This window comes from Eleutherodactylus coqui, chromosome 2, assembly GCF_035609145.1.
Source record: "Eleutherodactylus coqui strain aEleCoq1 chromosome 2, aEleCoq1.hap1, whole genome shotgun sequence".
Classification (NCBI taxonomy): Eukaryota; Metazoa; Chordata; class Amphibia; order Anura; family Eleutherodactylidae; genus Eleutherodactylus; species Eleutherodactylus coqui.
The window spans coordinates 295,647,779-295,659,505 of NC_089838.1; the positions used below are offsets into that span (position 1 = coordinate 295,647,779).

The 11,727-nt window shown below is 43.7% G+C and overlaps 1 protein-coding gene across 2 annotated transcripts; it reads left to right on the plus strand.

Annotated features, from left to right (window-relative positions):
• The first annotated feature begins 1,646 nt into the window (after positions 1-1,646).
• LOC136612736 (keratin, type I cytoskeletal 9-like) lies at positions 1,647-6,262 on the plus strand. 2 transcript variants are annotated; one of them, XM_066593356.1, is made up of 5 exons: positions 1,649-1,744; positions 2,266-2,318; positions 3,751-3,873; positions 3,985-4,143; positions 6,043-6,262. In XM_066593356.1, exons 2-5 carry the CDS (start codon positions 2,270-2,272, stop codon positions 6,168-6,170), a joined length of 459 nt encoding a protein of 152 aa, XP_066449453.1. In that variant the 5' UTR covers positions 1,649-1,744; positions 2,266-2,269; the 3' UTR covers positions 6,171-6,262. The 2 variants fall into 2 exon arrangements, with proteins under 2 accessions (XP_066449452.1, XP_066449453.1); XM_066593355.1 differs by having other exon boundaries at positions 1,647-1,744; positions 3,751-4,143.
• Positions 6,263-11,727: the final 5,465 nt, after the last annotated feature.

Consider the following 11,727-nt stretch of genomic DNA (forward strand, 5'->3'; position numbering starts at 1 on the left):
AATATGTGGGTTTTTTAAATTCAAAATTTTTCTTTTATACAAATAGGGGAAAATGGGCAAAAAAATGATTATTTTTTTAATATTTGATTTTTTTACTCTATTTTTGGTACATTTTTTATATTTCTTTAGGGGACTTGAACCATGACTGCTATGATTGTTATGATAATGCATTGCAGGACTTCTGTTCTGCAATGCCTTATTGCTCACAGCAATCACAATCAATGCCAAGCCGGGACGCCAGTATCTAGTGTCCTATTGCCATGGCAACCCATCAGGCTTCAGTGATTATATCGCGGTGGTCCGATGATGTTACAGAGGGAGCACACTAGAGCACACTCCCTCTGTAAACCCTTTACATGCCACGATCTACATAGACCATCGGCAACAGCCGGCTCCCATTGTGGGATGGCACAGGCTCACCTTCTGAACACACACCATCCACATGATGTAAGTTTACATCCTGTGACGTTAAGTGGTTAAAGGGGTGGTCTGAGTTATATTTTATTATAAAATCAGCTTCTCCATACCATAAAACAGCAAACACATGTCCCCTGCCCACAGCTCTAGGTCTATTCTCTGACGTATTGTTTACAGGCTGCAGCAGTCTGTGTATGTGACATCACAAGCTGCTGCAGCCAATGACAGAGATGAACGATCAATCACTGAGCTACATTATTGCTACAGTGGCTTGTGTTGTCCCATACACAGGGTGCGGCAGCCTGTAAACAATACGTCACAGTACAGACCCTAAGCTGTTGCAGGGGACATGCCAGGAGAGGTGTGTATTAGTTTTTTTATACTTTATGCTGTGGGGAAGTTGAATTTTTCATAAAAATATAAGTCGGACAACCCCTTTAAGAGTTTGTTTGGTGTTAAAGCAAAGCTCTAATTCTAGGACAAAATTTTGTCCCGGGACTAGTGATCCTGCATTGAGCAGGGCGTTGGACCCAACGTCCCTGGAGGTCCTTCCAGCTCTACCATTCTATGACTGAAGGGGGGCCAATTATATTACCTGTTACCCTCCTTTATGGCTGTACAGCTCCTGGTTCAAGGGACCATCTCTGGTTTTCCAATATGGCTGTGCCAGTGTTGTTCAATCGTGGGAATCTAATTGATAATCGTTCAGTGTAAATGCTTGTGGAGACTGAATGATGAATGATAATTCATTTGCTTAGCATTTGTCATTCAATTTCTGTAGACATAAAAACTCAACAACGATTGACACACATAAACAGGTAGTCATTCATCTATGAAGAACTGCCTGTTTACTGTGAATGCAGGCGGTTGGACTGAGTGATCTCCGGACCGGTCGTCTCCGCCACAATTTGCAAGAGCAATTATCACTAGAATGACTTTACCCAACAATCGTCCGGTTTAGAAAAGCCAAACTAAGCTACATTATAAGAAGAGGTTGTCCAGTTTTGAATTTAATATCAATTAAGTTGCAGACCTATTAAAAAGCAAATTATGTAACACAATGCCAGTCATGTACTAAATTAAAAATGATGAATGCACATATTCATTAATCACAGAAGGAAGTAATTTTGTATTCTCAAAATCTTAATGACATGTGGAATATCTACTTGCGACATTACGAGGTGGGGTCCAGCAGGTACACACCTATTGAAATTATAGGGTGGCGTGAAGCATGAGAAAATCTTGCGCGTGTGTTTCAAAATGTGACGGGGTATAAAAAGAGACTGAATGTAGTACGTTTTAGCATACTTGGACTTTCCAAGGCAAGGTAAGCAACTGGGCTGTTGGCAGCAATGTAGGAGAAGAAGGGGGTCATTACAAGGGTGATACTGGGAAAGGTAAAAGCTATGATTCAGTATAGAGGCGTAATGAAGAATTTAAGGTTTTGGAATGAAAATGGAATATGGCATTCTTTATATCACTAAGGATACAGGACAGGGGCATAACTATAGAGGATGCGGGGGATGCAGTTGCACCCGGCCCAGGAGCCATAGGGGGCCCATAAGGCCTCTCTTCTCCATATAGGGAACCCAGTACTATGAGTAAAGCATTATAGTTGGGGGCCCTGTTACAAGTTTTGCATCGGGGCCCGGGAGCTTCAAGTTACGCCTCTGATACAGGATAATGTAGGACATGACATCTAGTGTTGGGTTTAATGACTAAATGGCAATTTGGTACAATTTTGGGATAAGGATGGCACAGAAGTGGGCATAAAGGTAACTCGGAGAAGTGAGTGAGTTAAAGTACCAGATCTAAAATCTCAGTCCCCTGTAACCTTTTGTTTTACAGAAAAATGGCGTTTTTGACGCTCTTGGTCTGCAGCCTGCTGGTTGCTTCATCATGTAAGTATCTGTGCTGCTACAAACACAAGCTCACTGTAGACTAAAGATATCCACTGTACTAAGTCATCCATGCTAACCAGGTGGATTTTGAGGATATTAGATTATGCGGCCCTGAAAAGGCGACATACAATGCTCCAAAAAATTAGGAGAACATCTAGAATGCCTTTACATCAGACGACTGTCGGGCAGTGCCCAACAGCCGACCCAAAGATTAGCGATTCTGTGCTTTCCCAGAAGAAAGATAGTCATCATATAATGTATTGAAAAACTTTTTAAAATTGTAGCAAAATGGAAATGAAAAAGCAATTGCACCAGGTTTTTTCTTTTTTTTTGGGAGGGGGGGGGGGGGGTGAGAATAGCAGCATTGGCAGGTCCACCATAAGTGCCCCGTTCTCTTCACAGAACAGAGAAGGTTCGCACTGAGCACATATTTTGTTCATTGAGATTCAATATCTGATTTAGGGCTTTTTTTAACGCTGCGATATCGCTGCCTTTTTTTTTTAAATGGGACTTTCTAATGTTAAAATTGCATCGTTTGTGCTTCTGCGATTTTTGTGCGATGTGATTTTAATATCATAAAGTCCCATTGAAAAAAAACGCTAGTGGGTAAAAGCCCTTAAAGGGGGGTTTCTAGGGAAATATTATTGATATCCTCAGGATAGGTCAGCATTTGATCAGCTGGGGTCCATCGCCAGAACCCTGGCTGAGCAGCTGAACAGGTGCTGCATTATACGAGGGTACAGAATGGAAGCTGCTGCTTGGACCTCGGTGTAATAGCTAGGACTTTTAACTGTAGGCGCAGATCTCATTAAAATCAATGGGAGCTGCTCCTGTAGTTACAAGTACCTGCCACTACACTGGGGCGGAGCAGCAGCTTCCGCCCCAACCTCTGTGTATTGTGGCCCTGATAGCAGGTGCCCAATCAACTAATCGTCCACAGTCTTGAGTCATAGAACCCATCCGATCAACTATTAATGATGACCTATCCAGAGGATAGGTCATCAATAGTATTTTCCTGGAAAACCCCTCTAAGTGTTCCAGTAATATTTTTGAACATGTGGCTATATTTTGGAGATCCATGCATATTCATGCATCACATCAAAAGGACACTTATCGCAGTGGACTTTGTGTAATATTTCATTTCTCCTGTGGCAGCGCTGTAGAGAAATTGAGCATTGAGCAATACTAATAGAACTTTGGGGGGGTAACAGTAACTTCCAGGCCTCAGGCATGCACTATGTAAAATAGAGGAGGAAACTTCCTGAGTTTGTTAGCTCTCCCCCCCTCTCTTCCGCAACTCTTGTAGGAGAGATAGGTAGTCTCCCCATTGTTGACTGTATGAACATCTCACAAAGCCCAGCTCCACTCATGGGGCTAAACTGTGCAGCATTTGTGGAAATAACTGAATGATCTGTAACTTGTGGATTTGCAGATTCGGTTTGGTGGGCAGATTTGGATCCTAATATTCCTGCAATTCCTGGAATTCCTGGAGGAATAAACACAGGAGGCAGCAACGGTGGTGGAAATTCTGGAGGAGGAAATACAGGAGGCAGCAACAGTGGTGGAAATTCTGGAGGAGGAAACACAGAAGGAGGCAACGGTGGGGGAAGTTCTGGAGGAGGAAATACAGGAGGAGGCCATGGTGGTGGAAATTCTGGAGGAAGCTACGGTGGTGGAAACTCAGGAGGAGGCTACGGTGGTGGAAACTCAGGAGGAAGCTACGGTGGTGGAAACTCAGGAGGAGGTTCTAATAATAGAAAATGTTCATGCACCTTGGACTGCGTAGATGTTAAAGTAAGAGGCAATACCGCCAGTTGCCAATCTGGTAAGTTAACTTTAACCTTTCTTTTGTACATGTCTTGTAAGCAGTGTGTTATGTCATTATGTGACTTGGGAATAACATTTAATTCACAGTGGCCAATGTGGGGAGGGTTTACAAGTTCCCAAAAACTCAGCTGAGCCATTCATGAGAAACCATAGACTAAAATGATGAAATTCTTCCTTGTTGGCATTAGATAAAGCTCAATGTGGATTTGTGATTCTGATGTAATACATGTATTAAGTTGATATCTTCACTTTGGGCACCATCAAGCTTGAAAGCCCTCCTTTAAAAACAGTGTTCACTCCCGATTTAACAAATGCATCTGCCTGGTATCATGAAAATTTCAAGGCTTACTGATGGATTATTTCATTAGCTTTAAATGGGTTTTTTTTTGGACTACAAATTTGATTGCCTCTCCTTGCCATAGGCCAACAATATTGAATTCTTCTTGTGGGGTTCGACTTTTGGCGCATCAAAGTTGATAAAAGGGACCACAGCATGACGGAAAGTGCCAGATCCCTTTCACTGTTTACTAGACATAGCTCCATACTTTCAGTAGTGGCTGAATCTGGCATCACAGCTAAGTCAAATTCACTTAAGCTGAATACTGCAATATTAGGCTCAGTAGGTTCCATGGACTCTTCAATCAGTAGCCGGCTGTGTTGAAAGTTGGTCCCCCACCAATCAAATATTGATAGCCTATCTTAAAGGGGTTGTCCCACCTCTAGTTGTTTTTTTAGATAACTCCATACATTTCAGAGTGTCCCAGGCTGGTACTGTAGGCTGAGTGTCATTCACTTTAATAGGATTCAGCCTGCAGTACCAAACTGGGCCATTGTGCAATGTACGGAGCGGTGTAAAAACAGCAAGAAGTGAGACAACCCCTTTAAAAATATGCATCAAATTTGTAGCTTTGGAATGACCCTTTTTAGAGTGAAAATAATATAAGTGAGATCTTGGCAATGCCAAATCCGATACCTTTGTATTTTGGTGGAAGAACTATACATGGGCCTATCAACCGAGTATGATGATGTCCAGCAACAGTTACTTCTCCATTATAATTTCCTCCATTGTATTGCTCTGTCACAGGAGAAATACAATGAAAGTATCTGAAGCACCTGATCCACGTCGGATCTGAACGATGCCAAGCAGGACTCTTTGACCATAAACACATTCTACGCTAATTCTCCTGAGATTTTTTGCCAGGACTGCATCGGAGGCTCTGAACATTGCATCCTGCTGTAGAGAGCAGAAATAAAGCATTACACCAAATGCATGCAAACCCTTACCAAAAAAGCACTAAGCAATGTCCCTAATTTCTAGTCACTCACAAAATAACTGCTGCATGTATAGATGTAGCAATCAACACTGTAAGTATGTATACAATATACTGCAGTGATTACACAATGACTATGAGTTGTGTAACAATAGTTTGCTACAATGTATCAGCATGTAGGTAAGTGTAGCAGGTTGCTGTGTCAGCAGGACTACACCTGGATGGATATTCAGCATCTGGATGTAAGCCCATATGTTTCCATTGATTAACAGCAAGCAGAGATCTTGAAGATGTTGAGCAACTAAAAGGCAACATATATTTGTAGAACTTTTTATTATACTGTGATTAAAGAGTCCAGATCCAAGAGTCGGTCCAATAATAAGGCTTAGAGCAAACAACCGTCTTTTCTACTGAAGACCCCCTTAACCTTTAACCAACTGATTAATGCCATGATGAATCTGCTCCCCTATGTCCGGGTCATGTGCTCTGATCTCCAGCCCCCCCCCCCCCCCCCTTCTACAGTCTTTCCAGCTCGGTGTCCTCACTACTTACTGTAGACTTGTAGTGTTATCTGCAGGTTGGTGTTATATGTCCATCAGGATGACATTTCCCTTTTTTATTTTCAGGATATACCGCTACCTCTTGTTCCTGTGGAAACAATTGTCGATCTTATAGCTACAGGAGCTCCAACACATGCAACTGTCAGTGCGGCAACAGGGGCTGGACAAACGCCCGCTGCTGCAAAGCCGTCTAGTTACGTGCCATCTAGATGTTGCCTTTATTTCACAGCTCATTGACATTATCTCATTTTTGTTACCAATAAACATACATTTAAAAACATCATAACCGGCTTAATTTCTTCATCCATTGGCAGTAAATGGCACAGTTCAGCTTCACCTTTAGCAACCATCATTCCTGTGTACTAACCATATCTTCCAGTACTCAAAGACCCCTAAGGCCGCCTGCAGACGGGCGGGTGGGATCCAGTGGCGAGAATTCTCGCCGCGGGACCCGACCCGAGCGCCTGCAGGGACCAGCGCGTACTCACCCGCGCCCGTCGGCTCAGGCTGTTTGATGTGCCGCAATGCGCAGACCGGAGCTGGTGGCGGGTGAGTGACATTTCTGTGTGGGGCTCTGCGAGCCCCGCACAGAAAGAGAGCCTGTCGCGATCTGTTTGCCGCGCGATATTTCGCGCAGCCAAATCGCGGCCGTCTGCATAGGATTGCGTTTGTTAATGCAATCCTATGCAGGCTTCCAGCAGCGGAAATTCCGCAGGAAATCCCATCGCGGAATTTCCGCTTGTGTGCAGGCGGCCTAAGACTTAAGGCTGATTTACAAGCAACCATTATCGCTCAAAATTCATCCAAACGATCTTTTTTTTTTTTTTTAATAATTGTATTTTTATTGACAGATTTTCATTACATACTGAAAAATAAAGTGTTAAGAGTAAACATAATATTAAAACAGTAAACAAAACAACAGAGGTACAGTTCTAATTCCAGGTACAGCATTGTCTGAGTCGCTTTACCTATCAGTCATTACAATAAAAGCAAAAGTAATGGATGCGGAAGTTTTGTATCTGGGGGGGGGGGGGGGAGGGAGGGTCTGTGTGTACGTGTCTGGTTGGGCTTAATAGGGGAGGTGAGTGTCTCTACTATAGTTGAGTCTGGACTGTCATGTCTGTTTGTATATCCTCTTTCATACATCTTCCACCCTTACACATCTCCTCACAAGGGGTTGCTCGTCGTATAATCTAGTCAGATCACCCAGAAAGATGTTCGTGGTGACTTGGTGACAAATCTACGTGAGTAGGCCTCTTCCATATGGAAGGTGTGGTTCACTGAATTCCTTACTTCCAATATAGAGGGGGCCTCTTTTGATTTCCAGTGTCTGGCAATTGCCAAACATGACGCAAGGATGATGTGTGAGGTGAGAGCCGAGTAGAAAGGGGATAGCTTATCTCTGTTCAAGAAGCAAAGGGCTAGAGTCGGGTCTGGGGGCACATACTGGTGTGTAACTGAGTATATGAAGTTAAATACTTTATTCCAAAAGGACCGTATGACTGGGCATAACCACTACATGTGGAAGTAAGTGACCTTTGCACCACACTCTCTCCAACAGGTCTCTGGATCTGTCTCGTTCATCCTAGATAGTCTTGCTGGGGTTAGATACCAGCGAAGGAATATCTTCTGGGATGATTCCCAGTGGGAGATACCATGCGATATCTTTTTAGTTCATGCAAGAGCACGATTCCATTCCTCCAAGCTAAATTGTTGTTTGAAATCAAGTTCCCATAATGTCATGTGAGCTGACTTAGTTTGGGCTATCTGAGAGAATGAGTTCTCGTAGAAGGTAGTTAGGCCTCCGAAAGGCATCTGCTGAAAGTGAGAAGAGAGTGAAGGCCTTCTTGGGAAATATTGGTTTATGGATGTCTAGGGATTGTAATGTGTATCTTAATCTCAAATATGAGAAGCCCAGTTTACTAGGGAGGTTACTTAATGTAGGAAAGTCCATTATGGCCCTTTCCTTACAGAGGTCTCCGATCATCTCAACTCTAAATATCTCCCATTTCCCGTATTCGAAATCTGGGAGAATGGAGGAGAGAAATCTCAAGGGGAGGGCTGTGGCCGCGACTCTTTCCAGGGCTGAAGAGGCTAGTTGGTTACATTCCTGGACTGAGACCTGGAGACTTGGTAAAGCGTGAGTCGGTAGCGGGGGAGGTCTAACTCCAAGGAGGGAAATGAAGGGGGCGCCCAGGGTCGCTAGTTCTATAGTCACCCATTTTTTGTGAGATGAGGTAGCCCACCAATGTTTAATTTGGTCTAATGTAGCTGCAGCGAAGTATTGCTTGATATCGGGTGCTCTCATGCCACCTAGTTCATATGGTCTTGCCAGGGTGGAGAATTTGACTCTAGCATGTGCTCCCCCCCAGATAAATTGGTTAATAAGGGCTTGAAGTTTAGATAGGAAGTGAGCAGAAATTGGAATTGTTACTGTTCTGAAAACGTATAGAATTCGTGGGAGAATCATCATTTTAACAGCTGTGATTCTGCCCGCCCAGGATATGAAGGGTTTAGGAAAGTTACTTAGAATACGTGGAATCCGGTTAAGGAGTGGCAAGTAATTTTTGGGGAAGGTAAGGGAGCTGGGGTATGCTATATTGATGCCTAAATATGGGATAGACTGTTCACACCAGGTAAAGGGGAAGGATTCGGTTATAGTTTGAGTTGTCTTGGTGTCCAGACCTAGATTTAACATTTGAGATTTTGTGTTGTTAATCTTATAGTATGAAACATCACCAAATTGAACTAAGGTGGACTGGGCATGTGTCAGGGAGATAGTAGGGTTAGTAATAGCTAGTATGACGTCGTCTGCGTATAGTCCTATCTTATGTTCCTGTGATGCTACTTTAATCCCTTGGATGTTCTGGTTATTTCTGAACTGTTCCACCAGCGGTTCCATTACCAGGGCAAATATTAGGGGCGAGAGGGGCATCCCTGTCTTGTGCCATTAGAAATAGCAAATGGAGAGGACAGGCATCCCGAGGAAAAGACCCTTGCAGAAGGTGCCGAGTACAAGGACATAATTGCTGTTTTAATGGGCCCTGAGAAACCAAACTTCCTCAGGGTGGCTTCCAGGAATCCCCAATGTATTCGATCAAATGCTTTTTCAGCATCTAATGCCAAGAGCATTGCAAGTATTCCGTTCCTTTCTGCCACCTTGACAAGGTTCAAGAATCGTCGGGTGCCGTCAGGGGCCTGTCTCTGGGGGACGAATTCCACTTGATCTGTTGCTACCAACAACGGGAGGATCGTGAACAGTCTTACGCTTAGAAGTTTCGCATAGATTTTGATGTCCGTGTTCAACAGGGAGATGGGTCGGAAGTTAGCTGGGGATATATTCTCCTTTTCTGGTTTGGGGATTGTGACAATCAAGGCCTCTAAACAGAGGCGTAACTTGAAGCTCCTCGGCCCCAATGCAAAACCTGGAACGGGGCCCCCAACTATAATGCTTTATTCATAGTACTGGGCTTCCTATATGGAGAAGAGAGGCCTTGTGGGCCCCCCAAGGCTCCTGGGCCCGGGTGCAACCGCATCCCCTGCATCCTCTATAGTTACGCCCCTGCCTCTAACATCTCGGATGGAAAGGAGCCGTTTTCCATCGCCCCGTTGAACACAGACGCCAAATGAGGGGCCAGGAGTAGGGCGAATTTTTTATAGTAGCCGTTTGAAAAGCCGTCTGGACCAGGAGTCTTGTGGGGCTTTAGTAATCTGATTGTGTCCAGCACTTCCTGCGTGGTAATTGGTGTAGAGAGATTGTCTACTTGCTCAGGGGTAAGACGAGAGAGATTCATGCTTTGCAGAAAATTCTGTATTTCTTCATTTTGGGGATGGTGAATATTTGGGTTGTCCTTTAAATTATATAAGGAAGAGTAATATGTGGCAAATGCATTTGCAATATTTTGAGGGTGGAAGATTTTCCTGCCTTGGGAGTCAAGAAGACATCTGATTCTTTCTTTAGCTCTAAGGTCTTTAGGTTGTTTTGCCAATAGGGCCCCTGTTCTATTATCATGCGCGTAAAATTGCAGTTTAAGCTTCTGGAATGTGATATCGTGTTTGATAACTAACAGGTTTTGGAGTTTCGCCTGAAGTTTAAAGAGGTCTGCTGTTCTTTGTGAAGATGGCTCTTTTTTGTTTAGTGAGTCCAAGGATTTAATTTGATCCACTAGACGATTAAATTCCTCCTCTCTTTTCCTCTTGTCTCTCGCTCCGAATTTTATGAACATGCCCCTCATGAATGCTTTATGTGCATTCCACACAGTGAACCTACATTGTTCACGAAAAATCCCTCTAATTCCTCCTTGAGTGGCTGTTCATGTTCGGGGTGGTTTAGAACGTATTTGTTCAGTCTCCATGGGAATGATGGGGAATAATTGTATTTCTCTTAGAGAGACAAGGATATGGGGGCATGGTCAGACCATGTAATTGTTCCGATTCCAGCCCGTAAGACCCCCGCTAGACCTCTCCGCGGTAGCAGAAACACATCAATTCTGGAATAGGATGAATGCGGCATGGAAAGAAATGTATAGTCTCTCTCAAATCCGTGTAGGCATCTCCAAACATCATACAGTTTCTCTGAGTGAATAATTGGAACAACAGGTGACGGGCCCCTGCCACTCGCGGTAGAATCCAGCGCAGGGTCAAGCTCCGAGTTTAGGTCCCCTCCAATTACTTTCTTGGATTTTGGCCACTTCTGATAGGACATGTCTAAAAAATCTGGCCTGCCGTTTGGGGGGGAAATAAACATTTACAAAAGTGTAAATAGTGGCATTGATCTCACAAACTAATATTAGGAAGTGGCCTACCCGGGTCTGTGTATAGATTTCTTTGGGAGAATGATACTTTTTGACTTATGGCTATTAATACACCTCTTTTCTTTTTCTCCACATTTGATGCCAAGAAAAGGTTTGGGAATTTAGGATGAGTACAAGGGGGATGTTTGTCTCTTAGGAAATGAGTCTCCAGCAAAAAAGACATCTGAATGGGATTTAAGGGCCTGTCTCCAGAACATGCTACGTTTATAGGGGCTATTCAGACCCTTTACATTCAGGGATGTAATGTTAATAGGCATGACTGATGGGTGGTTTGAGGGCTGGGCTGTCGTGTCGTCTTGTCATATTAAGTAGAGCGGTGGGTTGGGGAAGAGACCTCCTAAAGAAACTTTTATAACCAGTTTTAACAAAAAAGTAAACATCAACGTTTGACAACATCAAAATATTATTCATCCAGTGCCAATGTGCACTGGGTGAATGAACCTTGGGGGGAGGGATAGTATTTCGAACCATCTGCTTCAGGCTCCATAACGGAGGAAAGCAAAAAAGGGTCCGAGACCTATTAAAGCACTGGGTTACGCATGTCTACCGTGCTTGTCTGCCATTCTTGTTCAACTCTTGGAGGGGATCTCCCCACCATCCTCGGGGGTTTCCAGGGGATAGGAACTTCCCATGATTTCAGAAGAGAAATGCCTTCCTCCACCGATGTTACAACATGGAGAGTTCCATTTCTGGAAATCAGTAGCTTAGTAGGGAACCCCCATCTATATCTCATATGGGCCTCCCGTAGAGCTGTTGTGATTATTGCGAATTGTCTATGTGACTGCAGAGTAGTAGCTGAGAGGTCTGGGAATATTTGTATATTCTCGTATGGGGCTGGTAGTGTACCTCTACGTCTTCCAACAGATAGGATTTCTTGTTTGATTTTATAGAAATGGATCCTTACCAGAATGTCTCTTGGTGTGGATTCAGGGACGGA